The sequence below is a fragment of the Mrakia frigida genome, assembly GCF_051309035.1.
Source record: "Mrakia frigida strain ATCC 22029 unplaced genomic scaffold BDY24scaffold_20, whole genome shotgun sequence".
NCBI lineage: Eukaryota > Fungi > Basidiomycota > Tremellomycetes > Cystofilobasidiales > Mrakiaceae > Mrakia > Mrakia frigida.
The window spans coordinates 258,273-279,118 of NW_027481261.1; the positions used below are offsets into that span (position 1 = coordinate 258,273).

The window sequence follows — 20,846 nt, forward strand, 5'->3', positions numbered from 1 at the left end:
ACCTGAGACCTTGGATGCTCCGAAAACTTTCTTCTGGCACCTGCGACGATCTACCCGGTTCGGCACTCGACACCTTCCTTCCCTTCCTTCCGCTTGCTCTCGAGTGGTTGCCTGGTGCCCTTTGCTAGTACGGACCTTGTGAGTTCCTTCTGGCGATGGTTAGTCTGCGTGTAGTTTGGGTTTCGAGTGATTTGTGGGTGGATGGGATACGAGGAGGAAGGAAGGAGCAGGAGATGGAACGGAGGAAGTATGGGAGGAGAGGACGAAGGCGAGGGAGAGAAATGATCTTCTTTGTTCTCAACAGCCAGGAAGGTCTCACTGACATCTACACCCCTTCTCTCACCTTCTCCTTGTACCAGCTCGTCGAACAGGGTCTTCGAAGCCAACGAATCGGGCCCTCTGCTCGTCTACGAGGTTCGTCCTTTCCTTCTCGCTGGCGACATCAGCTTCTCCTTCTCGTCACAGATTTGCTGACTTCCTTTCGCTTTGAATTTTTTGAAAACCCTGCGATCGGTCTCTAGCCTCTAGGCTAGACTCGCTCCTTTTCTGAGGACAACGTTCTCGTCTCGACGCTCCAGGTGAGTTGTTGCTTCGACTTCGAGTTCCCCGATTCGACTCTCCTGACGCGCCCTTCTCCGTCCTTCTTCAATGCATCGGCTCTAGCTGGCTTTTACACCTGCTTCTCTTAGACCAGGTGAGATCCTTGCTTCTTATTTTTGTTTCCGTTCTGCCTTTCGGAAGACTTCGTCAACCTTTGCCTGACGCTTCCGTTTGCTTGCTTTCGTTCCCCTCTGCTCCCCACAGGATCACCTCTGGGACCTAGACTCGGTGCCACGGACGGCTCGGAGGTGCCTACCAACCTCTCGAACTCTCAATACTCTGAATGCGGTCACTGGGCTTGACTTCTAGCGAGAGAGGGAGAGGGAGATGGTCGAAGCGGGAGAAGGGGAGGAGGGTCTCGTTTTCGGGTCATAGAGTGAGTTAACGAGTCGAATCGAAGAGTAGCTAGTCGCCTCGGGTATTTAGATTGCTAGACGGAGGATCGAATGTTCTTCCCTTGTCTTGAAGAAAGACATGGAGGGAGGAAAGGAGGAGAGGAAGGAGGGGAGGAAGGAGCGGGAGAGCTGCCCGTTGCAGGGCCCGAGCTGGCCCAAAGCTGGGCCCTAGATGGGCCCAATTCGAGCTCAGATGGGATGGTTTGGGAAAGTGTTGGATAAGGGGCCCGATTTGGGCGTGAATTTGGCTCAGGTTTTGGGCAGATGGGCGTGCGTTGGGCCGAAGAAAGCCCAGAACTGCCCAAAGTGAGAGGTGAAGTACCCGGCGTTCGTCCAGCCCAATCTGGGCTTTCCTGAGCCCGTTCGGGCCCTAATTCTGCCCAACTCGCCCAATTTCGCCCAGGTGACTTTTCCCAGGGGCTCACCCTCGCCTCGATTCCGAGGATGGTCCCTGCAGCCGTCAAGATGTCCTTCGAGGTAATAAGGAGAGCTCCTCCTTCGTAAGCACCGACTCCGACGAGTTCAAGGATTCGAGCGGTCTTGATCATCGTGTCTACGTCCACCAGAGCTGCGTCAAAGTTGAAGTGGCACTGAGCTCCGAGAGGTTCAGCTTTCATCGATTTGATAACCGCGTCGAGGGTTGTGACATGAGTAGCCTCGTCGTCGTGTATCACGTCCAGCTGGTTGGGAAGGCAGAGGAGACAAAATGATCAGATTCGTTCGGCGGAGAAAGAGAGGTCAACGAAAAGCACAACAAACCTGTTCGTCGGGCAAGTCTCCGTTGATGAAACCAGCTTCGACGAAATCGTCGGGATGGAACTTTGCGAGGCTCTGAACGTAGAACTCTTCCTCGAGGTCTGAAAAGGGGAGGGTAAATGGGAGGAAAGAAGCCCGTTAGCTTCGAGTTATCGTCGCGACGCGTTCCGCCCGTCCCACCGCTCAAGTCATCGGAAACGACTTGTACTCACGTTCAAGAAGACCAGCAAATTGTGTGATCGTGAGGTCGATAGCTGCCGAGTCTGCTCTGGAAGTGAGTGGAGAAGCGAAGGAGAGAAGAGGAGCGGCGGAGAGAAGAAGAGCTGAGGCGACGATGGAAGACTTCATGTTCGAGTTGTTGGGAGAGAGGGGAGATTGGTTCGGGTGGAGAAGGCGGATTGGGTTGGGGAGTAGGTGATGGTTTGGGTAGGAAGAAAGAGGTGAGGAGCAGGTCTTATAAGGGAAAGGAGGAGAAGGCGGCGTAAAGAAAGCAGCATGAGCTGAAGAGCAAAACCGGACCTTTCGAAGGAGGCGCTGGATGAAAATTATCGCCGGTCAGGCCGTCGGGAGGTGCAAGGCTGTGAAAGGAGATCGGCGAAGCACTGATGCAAAGCGAAAGTTCGCCGGTGAGGGAAAGCTGACGTCCTTTCAGCATCGACGAGCGTCTAGGCGACAGAGAGTGGCCCAAGGACTGAAAGTTTCCAGACAAGTGACCCCGTAAAGCGATAGAAACCTCAGCAAAAACGGATGAGTGGGCGTGTACGAAAGAAACGAAGGAGACCATCCGCGCGAGGGAGCGCGGTCGCCATGCAGACGGGAGGCAACGACTCTCGACCTCCAGCTCTGAAGAACCTGGAGAAAAGTACATCAGAAAGTATCGAAACACGTTCAACCAACCTAGTAAACATCGAAGTCGTCCCTCTCTCAAATTCAAAGCAAACGCAAACGCAATCAGGATCCAAACCTCCTCGACGCGTCCATCCCTTTCTCCCTCCGCTCGCTCACTCATTTCCGCCCCTTCCCCTTCCCACTTCCTCGTCCCTTCCCCTTCCCCTTTCCCTTCCCTGCCTTCTCCTCCTCCTCCTCCTTCTTCACCGTCACCGACACTGTTCTCCTCCTCCTCAAACTCCTCCCTCCCTCCGCTTCGCCGCCTCCCTCCCCGTCTCCTCCGTCTTCATCACTCCACCCCTCCCCCTCATCCTCTCCTCCAATACCACCGCCACCGATATCCATCTCCCTGCACTGTTTCCTCGCATCTTGCACCGTCTTCTCCTCTTCCCTCCCTTCCTCTCCCGCCTTCCTCTTCCTCCTCAACCCGGCTTCCAAGGACTGCAACCGATACGAATACTCGGGCCTCACCCACCAGAAGGGATCCGTTGGTTCTTCGGCTTGGAACAGAGCCAAAGCGGTTTTGTAGATTTTGATCTCGTCGGAGGCGAGGGTGAGTTGGGAGGATGTTGGAGGTGGGTGAGAGGCTGAGGAAGGTGGGAAGTGGGAGAGGAGGGAACGGTATTGGATCGAAGGGTTGTAGGTTGGGGAGTCGAGCTGGGAATGAGTGTTGATTGGGTCGTCTGAGGGAGCGGGAGAGGGAGTTCGAGCGAGAGGTGGTAGCGAAGCAGCGTCGAGGACGACGTTGGACGTGGAGGTGGACGCTTCGGGTTGGGAGTTGGAGGAAGGAGAAGGCAGGGAGGGTTGAGGTTCTGGGTCGGGTTGCGAGGGAACGATCGAGACTGAAGGAGGAGGTTGCTCTTCGTCGTCGACGACCATGGGTTCAGGTTCCGAAGGAGCAGCCAGGACGATGAGAGACGCGTCTTCCTCGACGGGAGCGACTTCGACGGGTGCTGGAGCGGAGACTTCCTCTGGAGCGACGTCTTCGGGAGCTGGTGATGGTTCGAGAGCGAGAGGAACCCAACCTGCGGGAGGTGGGGCGGGAGGAGGAGGTGGTGGTGAAGGAGGAGCAGCAGCGGCTGGCAGTGGCGCGTCTCGAAGTCCATGCTCGAGGACGACGAGTTCGATGAGGGCTTGTTGAAGGAGAAATCCAGCGACGTATTTCTCCCTTGACGTTTCCGAGAGTCGTTCGTAGGCTTCGTCTCCTGTCGGTCGTGGCGGTCGACTCTGAGAGATCGAGATGAACAAACGAGAAGTCAGCCCTCTCGAAACCAACGAACAGAAGACGCGTTGAAACTCACCATCCTCTCCGTCCCATTCTCTCCTTCGACCCTCACCACCTCCGGCCCCTGATTCCTCAACGCCCACCTCTGCAACTCCGGGAGCACCGCTTCCTCCACCTCCTTATCCGTCAACGCTCCATACCCCACCGCGTCTCTCGCCATGTTGAGCCTCAACCCTCCCGCCGAGGTCGCTTCCCGATGGGCTTTGACAGCAGGTGGGTACTCTCCCTTGATGATCCTTTCGAGAGTAGGCCGACATCGGACGAGCTGCTCCCACATGGTGAGATCTTCGAAGGGTCGAGAGGAGGAGGAGGAGGGTTCGGGGGTGGAGGGACGAGAACGAGCGTGTTGGAAGGTTGGGAGAGGATCGTCGAGGGAGGAGGAAGGGATGGGAGCGAGTTGGGATTTGTAGGTGCCCCAGGCCTGTAGAGAGATAATAAAGAAGAACGAGATCAGCCCTCGAGTGTCGACCGAAGAGAAAGGAGAACGAGAAAACGCAGACGTACCGCCCTGTGAATCAACGGCAACTGATCCCTCGCTACGATCTTATCCTCCCTCACAGCCTTGAGGACCTTCCCATGAACGAGCCTGCAGGAGTAGAGCCAATCTCCTCGAGGATTCTTCTTCCCAGGACCAGTGATCAACGCTCCCCACCAGGCATGCTCGTTCAGGACGAAGACGCGAGACTTCTCCTTGTCGTTGGGAGAGAACTCGGGTCCGTCGGGTCTGCGATGGAAAGCACGAACGCGAAGAGATCGAAGATAACTCAGTAGAGGTCTCGATAGAAACGATACGGAAAGCGTTATAAACTCACTCATCGTCCGAAACCTCTCCTCCTCTGCCTCCTCTCCTCGCCAAAGCCGCCTCGTTCGCCTCCTGCATGTAAGTCTTCTTCTTCTCCTCCACCTCCCCAGCTCCATTCCTCTTCCTCGCAGCCAAGATCTCAGCCATACTCTCCTCCTTCGCCTTCCCCTTCCTGGCAGCTCGTTCCTCCGCATCCTCTTCCTCAGCCGAGAGCGCGTCGTCCGAGTAGAGATCCTCCGCTTCGATGACGTCCATCTCCTTGTGAGCGAGTTTGAGGATCGAGTCGAAGAGAGGCTTGTCGACGGACGAGAGGGTGAGTGGTAGAGTCGCGGAGGAGGAGGAAGGTTGAGGTTGGGAAGGTGAAGGCTCGGTGGCAGGTTGGGAGAAGGTGGCGAAGTTGAACTTGTAAGTTCGAGGGAGACCGGTGAAGAGGTTGGTGATGTTGGAGGAGGAGAGATTTCGGATGATGATGGGAGAACTGTAGAGACCGCAAAATCTTGTTAGATAAGAGCTTCGATTATTGGAGAAGGAAGGCTCGAAACGAACCCAAGAGGTCTGCCCTTCGCGTCCATCTTCCTCTGGAAGAGTCTCACGGCACACGACTCCTTATTGAGCTCCCTGTCCGACGTTTCACGCTACCAACCCGAAGAAACATATCAGCTTCCTCTCCTAAGGCCACAGAAACCAAGAAAACGCGTCAAACTCACAAGAGCAGGCCACCAGAAGCTCCCTTTCCCTCCGTCCTCCTCCTCCTCAGCACGCACTCCTCCCTCCGCGTCCAACCTGACCCACACGACCTTCTTCAAATCCCTCAGGCTCCACTTGGTCTCCTTGACCACCGCCACCTTGGAAGCTCCTCCTTGAGACCCCAGGAACGATCGCGACGGACCGACGAGGGAGGAGGACAAGGTTGTTGAGCTCTGGGATGAAGGAGGAGGAGCAATGTTGACGTTGCTCTTCTTCTTTGTTGGAGCTTTGGAGGAGGAGGAGAGTTTGGACGAAGCGAGTTTCTTGGCTGGGGAAGAGATGTAGTCGTCCTCGTTGGGTGCTGCTTTCCGTTTCGGAGATGCAGGAAGACGGGGTTGGCGAGAACGCGATGAAGGAGGGAGGGAAGGAGGGAGGTCGTCCGAGTCGTCGTCGCTGAACGATCTCTTGGACGAAGCTGAAGCCCGAGACTTCGTCCTGGAAGCTGCTGGAGGTTTCTTGACGGGTTTGGAGGAGGAAGAGGTGGATGGAGCTGGTGGAGGATCGAGAGCTCGTTTTGAACGAGAGGTGGTCGTAGGAAGGGAGGAGGAAGGAGGTTGAGGTTGAGGTTGAGGTTGAGAGGAGCTGAAAAAGTCAAGAGTGAAGGCTGCTGGAGCTCTTCTTACGGGACCTGCTGGGAGAGAAGGCGAGGGCGACGATCGCTTCCGGGTGGTGCTGAATTTCCTCCTTTTTGGCATAGGGCTGATGAGAACGACGGGATCCGTGTCGATCGACTCAACCGAGGAAGGAGGACCGTCTTCTTCATCTTCCGCCTCCTCCTCCCTCTGCTTCCCCTTCTTCGCCTTCTTCCCTCTCGCCTTCCTGCCTGATCCTCCATAGGAAGCTCTTCCCTTCTTGACTGGTTTTTGAGGAGAATCGTTGGGACGAGGGCGACGACCGGAAGAAGAAGGAGACGACGACCCGTCCTCCTCTGAAGGAACGTCCGAGTCCTCGTCGTCGTCTTGAGCCTGTCGAGAAAGAGCGGAAGCACCTGCTGCGGCTGAGGTACGCTTGGGACGAGAAGAAGTAGAGGAAGGAGTAGGCTCGACCATCGAGGCGAGGGAGAGGGAGATGGAGTTGAGAGGAACGAAGGAAGCGTCGAGCTCATCGATTCGAAACCGACGCGACTTTGAAGAAAATCACGAGTGAAGTATGTTCTTTTTTTCATCTCAAAGTTGAGAAGGAGGTGAGGCTATATATCTGGAAGGATTGACCTCGAAAAAAATCAATCTCGAAGGAGGATAACTTGCCTGACTGAAGAAGGGACGACGAGGCGGAGAGCTCGTCCTCAGTCGTCGTCCAAAGAGAAGCTGGTCCCATATTTTTTGGAAGCTGTAAAGATCTTCAATCTCCAAAGTACAGATCCTCTTCGATCTCGCATCTCAAGAAATTCACAAAAATACCATCGTTTCTGAGCCATTCCTCCCTTGAGCTTCTTCCACGACCGAGCCCTCGAGTTCCTCCTTCACCATCACCAGCCCCTCCTCCCTCCCCCTCCCCTCCCTCCTCCTTTTCTCCCACCATGTCCTCGGATCCGACCTCCTCTACACCTCTCCTCTCGGATACAGAAGATGTCGCCATGACTCCAGCAGCAGCGGAAGCTTCTTCTTCGTCGGAAGCTGCTGCTCCTCCTCCACCTCCTCCCGTCGAAGACTGGTCCGACATCCCTGAAGACGTCCTCAAGTCGAGTCCGGAAGAGATCAAGCTTCAAGCTAGGTTGATCGATAACGATATCAAGGTGAGCATCTCCCTGTATGTATCTACTTTGACGCGAGGAGAGCAGAGGCTGACTGAGATCTCGCTTCGACTCCTCCCAGGTGATGAAGTCGGAGAGCATGAGGTTGGGGCACGAGAGGTCTATGGTAAGCTCGTTTCTATCTTCTCAGTGTCTACAACAGCTCACACTTGGTCTGCTTGTATAGATGCTGGAGAAGATCACGGACAACAAGCAGAAGATCAAGCAGAACAAGGTCCTTCCTTACCTCGTGGGAAACGTCGTCGAGGTTCGTCTCCATTCCTCGCCCTTCTCTCTCTCCTCTCAAGCTCATTTATACTCGTACCCTTCGGATCCAGATCCTCGACATCGATGCAGAGAACGAGGACGATGGAGCTGTCGTGAACGAGGATTCGAAACGAAGTGGGAAGTCAGCAGTCATCAAGACGAGCACTCGTCAGGTCAGCTCGCTCTCTCCTTCCCTCCTTCCTCCTTCCCCTACTTCCGACCTCAAAGCTCACGATCTTCTCTTCTTGTAACACGCTCGTAGACCATCTTTCTCCCTCTCATCGGTCTCGTCCCATCGGAGCAGCTCAAGCCTGGAGATCTCATCGGAGTGAACAAGGATTCCTACCTCATTCTCGATACCCTCCCTGCTGGTTCGTGCCCATCTCTCTTCTGCACGTTCGACCTTCCTCTCTTCTCCACGAGCTGACTTGTTCGGTTCGGAACATAGAATACGACTCTCGAGTGAAGGCTATGGAGGTGGAGGAGCGACCAACAGGAACCTACACCGATATCGGAGGGTTGGACAAGCAGATTGAAGAGCTCGTGGAAGCGATGTGCGTTCTTTCCTCTCCTTCCCTCTCTTCCGACAAGATCAGACGCTGATCAAAGCTTTCTACGTTGGATTGGATAGTGTGCTGCCGATGCAGCAGGCCGATAAGTTCAAGACGCTCGGTATCAAGCCTCCGAAGGGAGCTCTGATGTACGGTCCTCCTGGTCAGCCCTCCTCCTTCCTTCTTGTCTGTTCCTCCTTCAGATGGTCCGATACAGTTAGCTGACGCCTTTCTCGGTATCGGAAACTCTTACAGGAACCGGAAAGACCCTCCTCGCTCGTGTCTGTGCCGCTCAGACCAACGCCTGCTACCTCAAGCTCGCTGGACCTTCACTCGTTCAGGTTCGTCCTACACCTCACCTCCCTCCTCCTTCCTAAGCTTCCGTTCTCGCTTTCAACTCCCTACCACTCTCCTCCCTCGATTCCAGCTGACCTAGAATCTCTCGATCTCACTCAGATGTTCATCGGAGACGGAGCCAAGCTCGTTCGAGATGCGTTCGAGCTCGCAAAGGAGAAGGCTCCTGCGATCATCTTCATCGACGAGTTGGACGCCATCGGAACCAAGCGATTCGATTCCGACAAGTCGGGAGATAGGGAGGTTCAGAGGACCATGTTGGAGTTGTTGAACCAATTGGATGGGTTCGGGTCGGACGAGAGGATCAAGGTGAGTCTCCTTCCTTCGTTTCTGCGCGCGTCTGCCTTCCACCTCCCTTCCTCTTACTCTTCCCAAGAGCTCTCTCGCGAAGCCTCTTCTGCATCAGCACCTCCTTACTGACCTCCCGTTTCACCCCTCCTCATCGCAGGTCATCGCTGCCACCAACCGAATCGACATTCTCGACCCAGCTCTCCTTCGATCCGGTCGTCTCGATCGAAAGATCGAGTTCCCTTTGCCCAAGGAGGACGCTCGGGCGAGGATCTTGGAGATTCACTCGAGGAAGATGTCGGTGGGACCCAACGTCAACTTTGCGGAGCTGGCGGCGTCGACGGATGAGTTCAACGGAGCTCGTGAGTTTCTGTTCCCTCTCCTCTGAGTAGGCACGCGTAGGGAGAGATTGCTTTCTCTCGACGTGGTAGGGAAAAGCTTTGAGACTGACCTTTTTTTAATTTGTGCGTGGGTGTGTTACAGAGCTGAAGGCTGTCTGTGTCGAGGCTGGAATGATCGCGTTGAGGGAGGGAGCGACGGTGTTGGGTCACGAGCATTTCCACAGGTTCGTCTCTTTCATTTCCTCTCTTGCACACCTTCTGGCAGAGGACTGACCTTCCGCACGTTTCTTTGTCTCGCTCAGTGGTATCCTGGAAGGTTCGGCTCATCCTCCTCTCTCGACGATCTTTGCTCGTTCTTCCCTTCGTTGCTTGAACTGACGCGTCTTCTTCATCCCTCTTTCTCTTCTCTTCTTTAAAATATTTACAGTTCAATCCAAGAAGAAGAACGACCAATTCGTAAGTCTCTCCTCCTTTCTCTTCGTCGAAACGAGGGCTCGTCGAACCGAAAGCTGACCTTTCCTCTTCTTTCCTCCCTCAATCAGTACTTCGCTTAATCGACTCTTCACGAGTGAAGCTGGAGGGTATCGTTTACGTTCGATGGATGACGCTCTTACTAGATCTTCCTCTTCTTCTCGGTTCTTGAGGAAGAGACGAAAGCTGAACTCGCCTCCAGCGCTTCCCTCGGACACTTCGCCTTGTACTGTTTGTTTCCTTGCCAGACTTCGAAGTCCTTTCGAAAGATCCTGCGAAAGATCGAGCTACTCATCAAAGGCTATCATTTCGAGTGACATCGCATCCAAAGCAAATCTAGGGCCGACTCGATTCAACGCGTCTTCGATCTCGTCTTCTCGACCTCCCCGTCTACTGCTTCTTCCCAGCGATCCAGTTGTTGACCATCTGGAGAGCCTCCTTGGGCTTATCGGTGGGCACCTTCATATCGAGACGAGGAAGGGAAAGATAGTCAGTCGAAGTCGAGAGGAGAAACGAGACCGCTCAACGATAACTCATCGATGGCAGAAAAGAGAACTCACCATGTGTCCTGCTCCGTCAACAGTCAAGTCTGCGCAAAGCAACAAAGTTCGCCCTCGTCAGCATGAAGTGAAGACAAACGGAGACGTAGCGACATTGACTCACAAGTCAACCCTTTGGCCGATCTCGTCTGCCCAGCAACCTTGCCATCGACGTGCCAATCCCGAAGCTTCTGACTGCTGAACTCTTCGTGTCCGGACCACTCAAGAGCGTTAGTCCAGATGTAGTTTCCGGAAGAGTTGCAGATCCAGTCGAACTGTTTGAAGGAGAAAAGCAGCGAAGGGTTGAGTCAGGTCTCGATGAGAAGCACGAGCGATGATAACGAAAGGGAAGAGAAGAGCTCACCTTTCCGATGTAGGTCAAGACGTCGACTCCGTGTTCGAGAAGAGCGGCGACGTAGTACCAGGTCTGATTGAGGAGGGAGGATGGAGATAGTTCAGCGATGGACGACGCAAATGAGACGACGACGCGTCGAGACTCGATCTCTCCGTTTGTCCATCCCGAACGCTCTTCTTGTTCAATTGAAAGAGAGAAAGTTTACCTTCCCAAGACCATCAGCAGCCTGATGGAAAGCCTGTCCGACCAGAGGAGAGCACGAGGAGAACGATCCCAGATGAGGCGAGACTCCGAGCAGTTTTCGAACGTGAGGCAGGTCGAGGTATCGATTGATCTTCTTGGTGATCGGGTAGCAGAGCGAGTCGGAGAGCTCCTCCATGGTGCAAGGCTTACTGACGTCGTAAGGGCTGAGAAGGGAACGTACGAAGGCGAGAAATCAGGACGGGAAAGACGAGCAGAACGAATCGACACGCACTTAAGCTCAGCTCCCCAGAAAGGTCCCCCGATGTGGTTGCCGCAGAACTCGAGAGCATTCTGGCAACCGATAAGATCGCTTCGATCCAGGCACTCGGCTTTGACCATCTCTTCGCATCTGAAAGGTGAGCGGACGAGTCAGCGACGAGATCGAAGAGGACGAGAGCTCAGCGAGAAGAGGAAGAACGAACCGAGGGAGAGCGAGAGCCATTTGCTGACAGGCAGTAACGGAAAGGAGAGGTCCGGTACCGCTCGAGTTTGTGCAACTATGCTCGTAGTATCCACGCTGCATCGAGTACTGCAGGCGGGAGAGAAGAGAGAGAGTCAGACGCGTCGAGATCGAAGCGAGACGAGATCGAGAGCTTACAGTGTCAGTGATCCCGTTTCTGCGAAGGTGTGAGAGCAAGCGGAGTTAGCTGAAAGTTTTAAGACGAGTAGCGATCGTTCCCAAGAGGAGAGAAGGCACCTACCCGATCATGACCGACTTCAAGTTTATGGGAGCGCTTCCGGCCGCAACGAGAGCCTTGTTTCCGTCGTAGACAGCGGCGGCAAACACAGGTAGGTAGCGACCACCGTATGACTCTCCAGCGAGGTGAAGTTTCCTTCCCTTGAACTCCTTGAAGGTCTCGAAAAAGATGGCGATGAAAGCTTGAACGTCGATACCTGCTGCCTCAGCCCTTCCTACGACCTGGCCGTGCTCAGCGAAAGAGAATCCGACGCCGATGGGCTAATAGACGAGTATTGCGACGCGGTCAGTATCGAGAGAATGAAAGATCTACGAAGAAAGACGCAGAGAGGCGCACCTCGTCGAGGAAGAAGACGTTGGCCTGCAAGGGGGTCGAAGAGCGGCAGAGTCAGATCGGCTTCGTCGTGATCGAGGTCAAGAGACGTGAGGTCTAGAGGAAGAAGCATACCTTATCGTTCCAGGCGTAAGGGTTGACCTTGGTAGTGAGGTTTCCCTCTCCCTCTCCGTCGACGACCGAGCAGGGACCTGAGAAAAGAGAAACGAGAGTGAGCGGCCGAAGAAACCCTCACTGAGAGTGTCTACGAGCCATACTCACCGAGCTCCATGAAGAGTCCAAGAGAGCTGGAGCATCCAGGCCCACCGTTGATCCCTGTTGAAAGGTGAAAGGGAGGGGGAGGAAAGGATCAGCCTCAGTCGAATCCGTTGCCAACTCTTCAGTTTCAGCTCTTACTGAGGGACAACGAGACTCACACATGATCACATCATCCTCTTCAGGTTTGCTCCTGGACTCGAAGAAGTAGAAGAAGAGGTCCTTGCCATTCCCGACGTCGACTGTCGAGGGAGGGAGAGGGGAGCGAACGTCGCGGTCGAGGACCAGGTCAGCTTTGTTCCCTCCAACAGCTCCATCGAGCAGTCCCTGGAAGTCTCGACTCACGATAACCGGAGTATGAGTTGACGGTGGGATCACACCATCCCTATCAGAGAAACCGGAAGGACGCAGAACCGAAAAAGAGGAGAGATGGAAGAGAAGTTCAGCCCTCGAGTGAGCTCTGTTCCCTCCTTCCTTCGATCTGTCTTTGCTCTTAGTGCACTCACCGTCGTTTCCTTGATTCGGATACTATGAGAAGGGAACTCTTCGTGCTCGAGAGTGGTGAACCCGTCGGGAGAGTTGATCTCGGAGAGCTTGACCTTTGAGTTCTGCGAGTTCAAGACCCGGCCAGTCGAGGAGGAGAAGGAGGTGATTGGATCGGAGGAGGTTGAAGGGTTGGCGAATCGGAGCTGATCTGCAGCTACGAGGAGGGGACCGAGAGCTACGAGGAAGGAGGAAAAGAGGAGTTTCATGATGAGAGATGGTCGCGGTTGAGAGGTCAAGAGGGAAGATAGAGGGAGGAGGAGGAAACGACGACCTCGTGGTTCTTTGAGCTCGCATCGTTGCCTTCGGGTGACGCCGAAAGTTCCTTTGTGCAAAATTTGCAAAGATTAAGAGCAAGCATGAAGAAACGATGGAGGGTTCCTTCTATTACAGAAATTCCCATCTTCCATCAGGGTCGTCGTCGAGGATCAAGCTGTTTAGTTTTCTCACGTCGCGTTCGTCTCACCTCTCGTTTCTCGACTGAGAAGCAAGAAGCAGCCGGGAACCTACTCAAGATACACATCGTTAAGCGAAGCAAGAGCGGATCATATCAAACTCGGCGAAAGCAACGAAACAAGCTCGACGAAACAATTACCTCTCTTTCGACGCGTCGAACAACGATCAAAACGACGGACACCTCTCTCCCCTCCTTCAGTCGCTCGTACACCGCTAACACCCAGCTTTACTCCCATCTCGCCGATATGTACCAGCCTACAGCTTGCTCTCCACCCCTACAACTCCAGCACAACCACCTCAACGACGACCTCCAACCCTCCCAGCTCCTCGATCCTCCCTTGAAGAACGGACGCGTCCTTCTCCGACTTGGTTCCGAAAAGGATCTTCTTCGGGTTTCCTGTGTGTTTGAAGATGAAGTCTCGTCCTTCGGGGAGGGAGGGGTGTTGGAGGATCGAGGTGAGCGTGGGGAAGATGGTGTTGAGAAGGGAGGGAGTGAGAGGAAAGGGAAGGTCGAGTTGGAACCGAGGGACGTAAGGTATGTTGCCGAATGAGTTGAGGATGGAGGTGAGAGTGGTGGGGATGTCGTACGGGGGGAGACGAAGGGTGAGAAGTTGATTAGGGTGAACGCCAGCGCTGAGGCCGGGTTTGATCCACTCCCCGCTATCGTCCCAATTCCTTCCAACGATTCGAAGCACGTCTCCTGCATCCTCGAGCGATGAGTTCCCTAGAATAAATGTCCGCTCCAGGAAGGTACGTCCAGAAAAGAAAGAGGAGGCTCCGGTCGAAGCGAGGGCGACGAATCTAGCGTTGGTTTCGACCTGACGCGAAACATTGACTTGGAGGTCAGAGAACACCTCGTCGTCGTCCTCCTCGAAGTCGGAATCGAGATCCTCGTACGAAGGATGAACGTCAATCCAGACGGAGTCTCGAGAGTAGGCGAGGGGATGTTCCCACATGTCTTCCGTGATGTCTAGAGCGAGATTGAGTGTGGCCTCGTCTCGAAAGTTGAACGCGACTTGTCGGTAGAAGAGAGGTCGAGCGACGTACTTCCACCGACGACAGACGAGTTGAAGTTTGATTGGGTTCCAGGGTCTGGATCCTGGGGGAGGGTTGGATACCCCAAGGAGGGCGTTCGAGTAGTGGTAGAAGTGGAAGGGTTGGTGGAGATGGCGAAGGATCTCGGTGAGGATTTCGTTTGGGAATGCGTCGAGGTTGAAGGAACAAGTGAGGGGAGAGATCGACTGGTGAAGTGACGAAGATTGGACTTGTCAGCTTATCATGCTTGGTATGGAGAGAGCGACGCTGAGACTCGCCATGGGGACGGCAGCGGGAGGAGGAACAGACGAGGGAAGGGAGGGAGTGAGGTTGCGATGAGTTGTGTTCGAGCCAGTCAAGGCGTTCAAACCAGCCTGCAAGCGGGAAACCCGACGTTGAATAGTCAGAATCTACATCGTGAGTCCGAAAACTTTGTGAGAGTGAGAAGGTAGGGAAGGGAGAGGAGAGAGGGAGGAGAGAGAGAACGGAAACGCACCTGGATCACGGCCCTCAGCCTCTGAACCTCTTCGTTGAGGTTTACTTGTCCGACTAAGAGAGCAGAGTTCTGAGATTGGAGATTAATGTTCTCCACCAGCAATGCTTCTCGTTCAAAGGTCAGGTACTGCTCAAAAGAAGAAGAGGAAAAGAAAGGGAGAGGAAGGAAGGAAGAGACCAGCTCTGAGCTCGTTCATCTTCGAAGCCGTCGACTTCCGATTGCAAAATGAAACTCACCTCCGTGAGTCCATCCGAGAGATCGTGTGGTTGCATTGAAGAAGGGGAACTTTTCTAGAGAGCTGAGAAATCGATGTCGACGTCGGTGGTCAACTCAAGTCGACTGAAAGGAAGGAGACGATTTCGTCCTTGATCTCCTTCTTCCCTTCACCCTCCACGTCCTTTCCTTTCCCACAAAAAGCAACATGTCTCGCTACACGCATGCTCAGTCAATTCTAGGAGCCGAGGCTCATGCCAAAATCGAGACTCTTCCGATTCTAATCGTAGGAGCAGGAGGAATCGGTTCAGAACTCTGTGAGCTCACCGCCTCCTCCCTTCTTTCCCTCAAGCTCTTCTGATCCTCCTCTTCACCCGCCTCTTTGCAGTAAAAAATCTCGTCCTGATAGGATTCTCGAATATTACCATCGTACGTCTTTCGTTTGGAGGCCTTTTGCCAGAGAAGGAAGCCAGGAAGATGGAAGTCGACTAAGCTGACCTCTCTCCTTCTCTTCCTTCTCTTCCTTCGCCTCCTCGTCACGTCGTTCCTCTCAGGTCGATCTCGACACCATCGATCTCTCCAATCTGAATCGACAGTTTCTCTTCCGTAAACCCGACATCTCGAAACCCAAGGCTCTCGTAGCAGCAGCAACGGCCAAACAGTTCAACCCTCACGTCAATATCGACGCGAGACACTCCAACATCAAGGATCAGGAGTTCGACGTGAACTGGGTCAAGAAGTTCGCTTTGGTCTTTGGAGCTCTGGACAACCTCGGTGAGTTCCATGTTCTGGCTTCGGGGTAGCTGTCGGAGGGCTGGAGATCGAAGGAGAGGAAAGGAAGGAGGGAGGAGTTAGCTGAGCTGACGCGAAGGACCTCTTTTTTTCTTGCTTCGACGCTTCGATTCGATGTTCTCAGATGCCCGAAGACATGTCAATAAGCTCTGCATCTCTGCTGGTGTCCCTCTGATGGAATCTGGAACCGCTGGCTACTTGGGTCAGGTTCGACCGATCATCAAGGTGAGCTCGAGCTCATTCTCCTTCCTCCCTCCCTCCGAACCTCCTCGCCTCGCCCTTCCGTCCCTGGTCGGAACCCATCCATTTTATGTGAGACCGAGCTGACTCTCCTTTGCTCTCTTCTCACGGTCTCTCGCTCTCAGGACGTCACCGAGTGCTACGCTTGCGTCGCCAAACCCGTTCCAACTACCTTCCCCGTCTGCACCATCCGCTCTACTCCGAGCACGCCGATCCATTGTATCGTTTGGGCCAAGAGTTATCTTTTCGTGTGAGTAGCATCACGCTTCAACTCAGTCGAAAGAAGCAGAGGATCTCGAAGGAGAGAGTCGCGTTCGAAAGGAGAGACAGCGCTGACCTTGTTCTTTCCCTCTTCCGTTCAGTCAACTCTTCGGCGAAGACGATGAGGGAACCGACGGAGCTGAGCTGGAGAAGGCTAAGGAAGCTGGAGAGAACGGTGAGTATGCTCTCGAGCTGAATAGGCTCGAGGAAGACGAGACGCGGGAATCTGACTTCGATCCTCCTCGCTTTCCTTTTCTCCAGCCGCTGAGATCGAGAACCTCAAGAAGGAAGCCTCTGCGTTCAGAGAAGTCAAGAAGAACCTTTCCGAGTCAGATGGTCCCCAAAAAGTCTTCGAGAAGGTTCGTCATCTCTTCCTTCTCGACGCGACTTCAGTCTCTCTCCTTCTCTCCTTCACCCGAACCCTGACGTCTTCCTTCTCCCCTTCTACAGGTCTTCCAAGCCGACATCAACCGACTCCTCTCTATGGCCGACATGTGGACCGTTCCAGGTCGAATCAAACCTACTCCTCTCCTCTACGACAGCATCCTCGAAGACGCGTTCGAGCTTCCCGAGGCGACTTCGAAGAAGGCCAAGGACGCTGCTGCTGCTGCTGCGACGAGTGCTGCTGCTAAGGCCGGAGGAGCTGGTGCTGGGCTGAAGGATCAGAAGCTGTTGAGCTTGAAGGAGAACGTCGAGCTGTTTAGGGAGAGGTGAGTTTTGCGTTTTGCGTTTCTTTCGGAGAGGAGAGGAGACGAAACAATCGATCGACGCGTCGATTTGTCTAGGACCTGAAGATTCAAGCTCACCAACTTTGGATTCTTCTTTCCTACCACCTACAACAGCTGTAAACGCCTGGCTGCTCGAGTCGTTGCCGATCCTTCGACTCCTCTTTCGTTCGACAAAGACGACGACGACACTCTCGATTTCGTCACGGCTACCTCCAACCTGCGTTCGTTCGCCTACGGTATTGAGCCGCAGACGAGGTTCAAGATCAAGGGTTAGTAAGAGTGGCCCTCTATCCTCTACTCTACCGCTTTTGAACGCGTCTTTTCCTTCCTCCCTCTCTCGAACGCTGATCATCCCTCCTCTCTCTTTCCTTTCCCTTTCCCCCTCAGAAATGGCCGGAAACATCATCCCAGCCATCGCCACCACCAACGCCATCATCGCCGGAGCCATCGCCTTCCGAGCCGTCCAGATCCTCTCCCAAAACCCTCTCGGTCTCAACGACGTCTACCTCCAAGGACGAACGGGTTCTCCTCTCGTCACCCTCAAGGTCCAAGGTCCCCTCCCTTCTTGCGGAGTATGCAGAGATGTCTACATCCCTGTTGCTTGCGATCCCAAGAGGGTGACGCTCGGGGAGCTGCTGAAGGAGGTGGTGAGAGCGCCGAGGGCGAAGGAGGGAGAGACCGGAGGTGGACTGGGTTACGGAGAGGGAGCGAAGTTGAGCGTTTATGAGAGTGGGAGGTTGTTGGTTGAGCCGGTGTACGATGATGAGGATGAGGAGGAGGGGGGGTTGAACAACGAGGGAAGGACGTTGGAGGATTTGGGATGCGGAGTCGGGAAGTGGTTGACGGTGGTTGACGAGGAGGACGAGGAGGAGAAGCATGCGACGGTGTCGTTTGCCATCTGTAATCTGTGCGTTTTTGAACTCTCTATCTTTCCATATCTCGTCCCACTCTGCTCCTTCCAGCACCTTTCGAGCTCGTCTTCTCGTCTCACTCGACGCGTCGAACTCATTTCGCTGACGCCCTCTATCCCTTCCCGCCTCCGCTTCCTCTCAACAGCACCCCCTCCGAATCTTCTTCCTCCTCCTCCTCAGACCCATCAACCTCTACCGCTTCCCCATCCTACACCCTCTCCTACCCTCTCCCTCAAGTTCCGATGCGACCTCAACCCGTTCCTCCTGCTCCAGCCTCGCCCGAACCCGAGATCGAGGCCACCTCTTCCAAGAAACGATCGTTCGACGAGGTCGAGGAGATTGACGGGCCGGTGGCGAAGAAGACCAAGGTGGAAGGAGAGAAGTCGGGAACTATCGAGATTGAGGATAGTGGGAAGGACGAGATCGACGTGGACGCTTTCTAGATTTGGATTCAGTCGGTTTCTGCGTTGGATTTGATCGTTCTGTCTTGGTGCGCATTTGTGTTGAACGAAAGATGCTAGAGTTCCCGGAAGACATCGAGGAGAAGAAGCAAGACGAGAAACGGCGAAAGATCGAAACGAAGTCACGGACGAGGCCCACTGGCAAACTGCTCTCTTGAGGATTCCCTTCGAGTCAATACAACCGCTTTAAACATCTAGCGGTACGTTCTTCGCTCAACGTTCGCGCTAAACGAAAAGCAAGACCCCTGAAAGGAGAAAGTCGAAGACGCGTCGCGACGCTGCTGCAGCGTCGTCGTCGTTTGTTGTTCAAAGTCTTTTTGCGGTTGTTCTGCTCGAAGTTTCTCTATTTTTTTGTTCCAACCCTTCTCCTTCCTAATACACCCAACTCCTAACGTAAGGCTTCTGGAATTCGTGTTCAGAAACTCTATTTCGTTCAACCTCAGATCCCCATCCTCCTCTTGGTGGCTGCTATGTAGACTGCGCAGCAACCAGACAGCCGACTTCCGTTTCCTTTCCCCCCATCTGCCCCAACAGAAAGAGTAACCTGAAATCGTAGAGTCGAAGAAAGGCCTGTCGAGGAAGTTGAATCGAATTTTCGCGCTCCAAAGTCGCGTCAAAAGGGAGGAGGGGAACGCGTCTCGAAGTTGAATGACCTGAATGAAGCTGGGAGAGAAAGGAGAGTCTGCCAGAGGACTCGCGCTGAGTTCTTCTGCCACCAAACCACCACGAACCCCTTTTTGCTTCTCTTCCCCCTTCCCCTCTTCTTCTTCTATACATCGGCAAAAACCTAATGGAAGTTCAACCCAAAATGCATCCCTTCTTCGACAAGAAAGCTCCTCCTCCTCCTCCTCCTCGCTCTCCTTCCTTGGTCGACCACCTTCCTCCCGGACCTGGCTCCTCCCCTCTCACGTCCACCTCCCTCTCTCCTCCTCCTTCTACTACTACTAGTACTCCTACTATCCTCGCTCCACCACCACCCGCACCGGCCATCAACGCTCAAGCTGGACCTTCCTCGGTTCCTGCTCGATCCTCTCGCGAGACTTCGACGTCGACGTCCCTCCTCCTTCCCTCCTCTCGCTCCCGGAGATCCGTCTCCTCGGTCTCTTCGTCCTCCTCTCGACGACTGCTCCCTCCTCTTCCAACCGCAGCAACTCCTCTTCCAACCTTCAAGCTTTTTGATGGAGAGAAGCCAGTTCAGGACAAGAAGGAGAACGAGAAGGAGGAGGAGGAAGAGCTCACGAACGCGATGAAGCTCCTCGCCTTCGAGTTTGCCCTTCCTCCCTCGACGTTCCTCTCGATCCACCAAGCCGTCCAACACGCTCCCAACCACGAACAAGGAGCTCAGATCGCAGCCATGGTCCTCGGGAACCAGGAGGACGGAGTCAAATTTGCCCTGGCCGTCCGAACGGGAGAGCTCAAAGGGTTCATGAGGGGAGTGACGCCTCAAGCGTACGATACCTGGAGGGAGAGTAGGACGTTCGAGTTGAGCGATCAGGAGGGGAAGGAGAGGATGAAGAAGGGCAAGAAGGCACTGGTGAGTTTTCTTGTTCTTCTCTATATACGATGCCGAGCTCACCCTTCCCTTCCTCTCTTCTCCAAAGCAACCCGCCGTCCAACAAGAAGTCATCAACATGCTCGTCGCCATCTTGCCTGCACCTCCTTCCTCTCCCTCCTCCTCTTCCTCGGAGGATCTCTCGGAGCTCTCAGGATCCGACTCGGCTCCACCTCCAAAGAAGAAGCAAAAGTACGAAGGATCCGATGGAACGAGCGTTCTCGTGAAGCAAAGTGGTTCGAAGGGAGAAAGTGAGCTCGACTCCCCTTCCTTCCTTCGTTTCCCTTTTTCCCCTTCTCGTCAAGCTGACTTGTTTCGATCTCTTTTTTTCTCTCGCAAGTCATCGTCATCAAGAAACCTCACATGGACAAGATCACCATCACTTCCACCAACGTGATGAGCTTCAACCGAAGGGATCGAGAACGCTACGGAGACCTGGTGTTCGTTTCAACGCGTCCTTCTCTCTCTTTCTCTCTATTCCTTCCCCAAGCTCACACCCTTTCTCTTCGTCCCTTCCCACCCTCTCCTCCTTCACCAGCCGAGACCAAACCATGGAACACCGCATCGCCACCTCCACCGCCCTCCCTTCCATCTTCAACGAAGCCGACCTCGCAAAGTTCCCTCTCCTCTCTCGAGTCTTCGACACCTCACCCTTCACCACCAAGATCACCGTCGCTTCCTTCTACTCGATCCTCCCTCAGAAGAAGATCTCCATCAAGGACATCGAGGCCATCTACCCCGTTCAGATGGACGACCTCGAGAAGATGTGGCACAAGCAGGGAAGGATCAGGGTGAGCTTAGCTCTCTCTTCTCTCTTCTCTTCTCTTCTCTTCTCGTTTCTCTCTCTCTCTCTCCCTCTCGAGAGACTCGAGCGACCTCCCGGATTCGCTGACCTCACCTCACGCGTCTTTCTTTTCTCATCTCCCAGGACGTCCTCTGCCTCGCTTCCATCCGAGCTCGAGTGGGTCTCCGGAAATCCGCCTTCAAGCAGACCGAGAAGCAGAAGAGGAAGAGGGAGAGCGGGGGTGGTGCGGGAGCCAAAGCTGCTGTTGAGCAAGAAGACGACGGGAGGAGCAGGAGCAGGAGCAAGAGCAGTGAGGCAGGGAGTGTGAACGGAGATGCTGCTGAGTGAGAGAGAGAGAGGAGGGAGAGGGGATTCTTGCTTGTGCTCTATACATATATATTTTGATGTCGCTTTCCAGCCTTATCTCTTTAGTTTATCTCTTTAGTTCGACGATCGATCTGCTTGTCTTGTTTC

At 54.3% G+C, this 20,846-nt stretch overlaps 9 protein-coding genes across 9 annotated transcripts; 4 read left to right on the forward strand and 5 right to left on the reverse strand.

The window, feature by feature from the left end:
• Window positions 1–233: 233 nt before the first annotated feature.
• On the forward strand, window positions 234–902 carry BDY24DRAFT_416181 (uncharacterized protein; the record flags this gene model as incomplete). The annotated part of the gene is made up of 5 exons (XM_076643556.1): window positions 234–247; window positions 360–414; window positions 552–578; window positions 664–694; window positions 805–902. The coding sequence occupies 5 exons, from the start codon at window positions 234–236 to the stop codon at window positions 900–902; spliced, it is 225 nt and encodes a 74-aa protein (XP_076495555.1).
• Window positions 903–1,190: 288 nt separating this feature from the next.
• Window positions 1,191–2,099, reverse strand: BDY24DRAFT_442333 (ferritin-like domain-containing protein; the record flags this gene model as incomplete). Its single annotated transcript, XM_076644676.1, has 4 exons — window positions 1,191–1,292; window positions 1,421–1,675; window positions 1,755–1,852; window positions 1,964–2,099. 4 exons carry the CDS (start codon window positions 2,097–2,099, stop codon window positions 1,245–1,247), a joined length of 537 nt encoding a protein of 178 aa, XP_076495556.1. The 3' UTR covers window positions 1,191–1,244.
• Window positions 2,100–2,184: 85 nt separating this feature from the next.
• On the reverse strand, window positions 2,185–2,901 carry BDY24DRAFT_392774 (uncharacterized protein). The gene has a single exon (XM_076640963.1). It carries the CDS (start codon window positions 2,758–2,760, stop codon window positions 2,206–2,208), a length of 555 nt encoding a protein of 184 aa, XP_076495557.1. The 5' UTR covers window positions 2,761–2,901; the 3' UTR covers window positions 2,185–2,205.
• On the reverse strand, window positions 2,615–6,555 carry BDY24DRAFT_104676 (uncharacterized protein). Its single transcript, XM_076635817.1, has 6 exons — window positions 5,434–6,555; window positions 5,273–5,361; window positions 4,737–5,204; window positions 4,429–4,648; window positions 3,941–4,345; window positions 2,615–3,866 (listed from the first exon to the last, which is right to left on the reverse strand). Exons 1-6 carry the CDS (start codon window positions 6,520–6,522, stop codon window positions 2,757–2,759), a joined length of 3,381 nt encoding a protein of 1,126 aa, XP_076495558.1. The 5' UTR covers window positions 6,523–6,555; the 3' UTR covers window positions 2,615–2,756.
• A 331-nt stretch (window positions 6,556–6,886) lies between these two features.
• RPT5 (proteasome regulatory particle base subunit RPT5) lies at window positions 6,887–9,624 on the forward strand. The gene is made up of 14 exons (XM_076640964.1): window positions 6,887–7,208; window positions 7,288–7,332; window positions 7,393–7,473; window positions 7,544–7,645; window positions 7,735–7,843; window positions 7,921–8,026; window positions 8,104–8,186; window positions 8,279–8,364; window positions 8,480–8,686; window positions 8,826–9,027; window positions 9,149–9,230; window positions 9,309–9,322; window positions 9,434–9,462; window positions 9,549–9,624. Exons 1-14 carry the CDS (start codon window positions 6,993–6,995, stop codon window positions 9,558–9,560), a joined length of 1,374 nt encoding a protein of 457 aa, XP_076495559.1. The 5' UTR covers window positions 6,887–6,992; the 3' UTR covers window positions 9,561–9,624.
• Window positions 9,625–9,781: 157 nt separating this feature from the next.
• Window positions 9,782–12,686, reverse strand: BDY24DRAFT_392780 (S10 family peptidase). The gene is made up of 15 exons (XM_076640965.1): window positions 12,407–12,686; window positions 12,246–12,285; window positions 12,062–12,142; window positions 11,907–11,960; window positions 11,760–11,836; window positions 11,649–11,672; window positions 11,316–11,572; window positions 11,213–11,231; window positions 11,037–11,143; window positions 10,847–10,963; window positions 10,577–10,778; window positions 10,381–10,443; window positions 10,141–10,291; window positions 10,038–10,066; window positions 9,782–9,936 (listed from the first exon to the last, which is right to left on the reverse strand). The coding sequence occupies exons 1-15, from the start codon at window positions 12,650–12,652 to the stop codon at window positions 9,868–9,870; spliced, it is 1,536 nt and encodes a 511-aa protein (XP_076495560.1). The 5' UTR covers window positions 12,653–12,686; the 3' UTR covers window positions 9,782–9,867.
• Window positions 12,687–13,038: 352 nt separating this feature from the next.
• On the reverse strand, window positions 13,039–14,748 carry BDY24DRAFT_392783 (uncharacterized protein). Its single transcript, XM_076640966.1, has 4 exons — window positions 14,667–14,748; window positions 14,431–14,556; window positions 14,213–14,308; window positions 13,039–14,140 (listed from the first exon to the last, which is right to left on the reverse strand). The coding sequence occupies exons 1-4, from the start codon at window positions 14,700–14,702 to the stop codon at window positions 13,175–13,177; spliced, it is 1,224 nt and encodes a 407-aa protein (XP_076495561.1). The 5' UTR covers window positions 14,703–14,748; the 3' UTR covers window positions 13,039–13,174.
• Window positions 14,747–18,072, forward strand: UBA2 (E1 ubiquitin-activating protein UBA2). Its single transcript, XM_076640967.1, has 11 exons — window positions 14,747–14,960; window positions 15,032–15,072; window positions 15,198–15,417; window positions 15,560–15,660; window positions 15,801–15,925; window positions 16,038–16,111; window positions 16,198–16,295; window positions 16,387–16,646; window positions 16,779–16,933; window positions 17,052–17,571; window positions 17,721–18,072. The coding sequence occupies exons 1-11, from the start codon at window positions 14,852–14,854 to the stop codon at window positions 18,016–18,018; spliced, it is 2,001 nt and encodes a 666-aa protein (XP_076495562.1). The 5' UTR covers window positions 14,747–14,851; the 3' UTR covers window positions 18,019–18,072.
• A 342-nt stretch (window positions 18,073–18,414) lies between these two features.
• BDY24DRAFT_392788 (uncharacterized protein) lies at window positions 18,415–20,842 on the forward strand. The gene is made up of 4 exons (XM_076640968.1): window positions 18,415–19,570; window positions 19,638–19,839; window positions 19,929–20,379; window positions 20,517–20,842. Exons 1-4 carry the CDS (start codon window positions 18,827–18,829, stop codon window positions 20,698–20,700), a joined length of 1,581 nt encoding a protein of 526 aa, XP_076495563.1. The 5' UTR covers window positions 18,415–18,826; the 3' UTR covers window positions 20,701–20,842.
• Window positions 20,843–20,846: the final 4 nt, after the last annotated feature.

What these genes read in the sequence shown, in the direction of transcription:
- BDY24DRAFT_392774 (XM_076640963.1), bottom strand. Translation starts at nt 2,760, where the DNA reads ATGAGTGAGCGAGCGGAGGGAGAAAGGGATGGACGCGTCGAGGAGGTT.
- BDY24DRAFT_104676 (XM_076635817.1), bottom strand. Translation starts at nt 6,522, where the DNA reads ATGGTCGAGCCTACTCCTTCCTCTACTTCTTCTCGTCCCAAGCGTACC. An exon ending in GCGAAGGGCAGACCTCTTGG is followed by an intron (nt 5,205 to 5,272) that starts GTTCGTTTCGAG and finishes CGGTCTCTACAG; the next exon opens with TTCTCCCATCATCATCCGAA. An exon ending in TGCCGTTGATTCACAGGGCG is followed by an intron (nt 4,346 to 4,428) that starts GTACGTCTGCGT and finishes ATCTCTCTACAG; the next exon opens with GCCTGGGGCACCTACAAATC.
- RPT5 (XM_076640964.1), top strand. Translation starts at nt 6,993, where the DNA reads ATGTCCTCGGATCCGACCTCCTCTACACCTCTCCTCTCGGATACAGAA. An exon ending in TCGTGGGAAACGTCGTCGAG is followed by an intron (nt 7,474 to 7,543) that starts GTTCGTCTCCAT and finishes CTTCGGATCCAG; the next exon opens with ATCCTCGACATCGATGCAGA. An exon ending in GAAGAGCTCGTGGAAGCGAT is followed by an intron (nt 8,027 to 8,103) that starts GTGCGTTCTTTC and finishes TGGATTGGATAG; the next exon opens with TGTGCTGCCGATGCAGCAGG.
- BDY24DRAFT_392780 (XM_076640965.1), bottom strand. Translation starts at nt 12,652, where the DNA reads ATGAAACTCCTCTTTTCCTCCTTCCTCGTAGCTCTCGGTCCCCTCCTC. An exon ending in ACGTCTTCTTCCTCGACGAG is followed by an intron (nt 11,573 to 11,648) that starts GTGCGCCTCTCT and finishes CTCGTCTATTAG; the next exon opens with CCCATCGGCGTCGGATTCTC. An exon ending in ATCGGCCAAAGGGTTGACTT is followed by an intron (nt 10,067 to 10,140) that starts GTGAGTCAATGT and finishes TGCTTTGCGCAG; the next exon opens with ACTTGACTGTTGACGGAGCA.
- BDY24DRAFT_392783 (XM_076640966.1), bottom strand. Translation starts at nt 14,702, where the DNA reads ATGCAACCACACGATCTCTCGGATGGACTCACGGAG. An exon ending in TCTCGGATGGACTCACGGAG is followed by an intron (nt 14,557 to 14,666) that starts GTGAGTTTCATT and finishes TCTTTTGAGCAG; the next exon opens with TACCTGACCTTTGAACGAGA. An exon ending in GGCTGAGGGCCGTGATCCAG is followed by an intron (nt 14,309 to 14,430) that starts GTGCGTTTCCGT and finishes TCCCGCTTGCAG; the next exon opens with GCTGGTTTGAACGCCTTGAC.
- UBA2 (XM_076640967.1), top strand. Translation starts at nt 14,852, where the DNA reads ATGTCTCGCTACACGCATGCTCAGTCAATTCTAGGAGCCGAGGCTCAT. An exon ending in GTCGAGCTGTTTAGGGAGAG is followed by an intron (nt 16,647 to 16,778) that starts GTGAGTTTTGCG and finishes CACCTACAACAG; the next exon opens with CTGTAAACGCCTGGCTGCTC. An exon ending in TCGTTTGCCATCTGTAATCT is followed by an intron (nt 17,572 to 17,720) that starts GTGCGTTTTTGA and finishes TCCTCTCAACAG; the next exon opens with CACCCCCTCCGAATCTTCTT.
- BDY24DRAFT_392788 (XM_076640968.1), top strand. Translation starts at nt 18,827, where the DNA reads ATGGAAGTTCAACCCAAAATGCATCCCTTCTTCGACAAGAAAGCTCCT. An exon ending in AGAAGGGCAAGAAGGCACTG is followed by an intron (nt 19,571 to 19,637) that starts GTGAGTTTTCTT and finishes TCTTCTCCAAAG; the next exon opens with CAACCCGCCGTCCAACAAGA. An exon ending in ACAAGCAGGGAAGGATCAGG is followed by an intron (nt 20,380 to 20,516) that starts GTGAGCTTAGCT and finishes CTCATCTCCCAG; the next exon opens with GACGTCCTCTGCCTCGCTTC.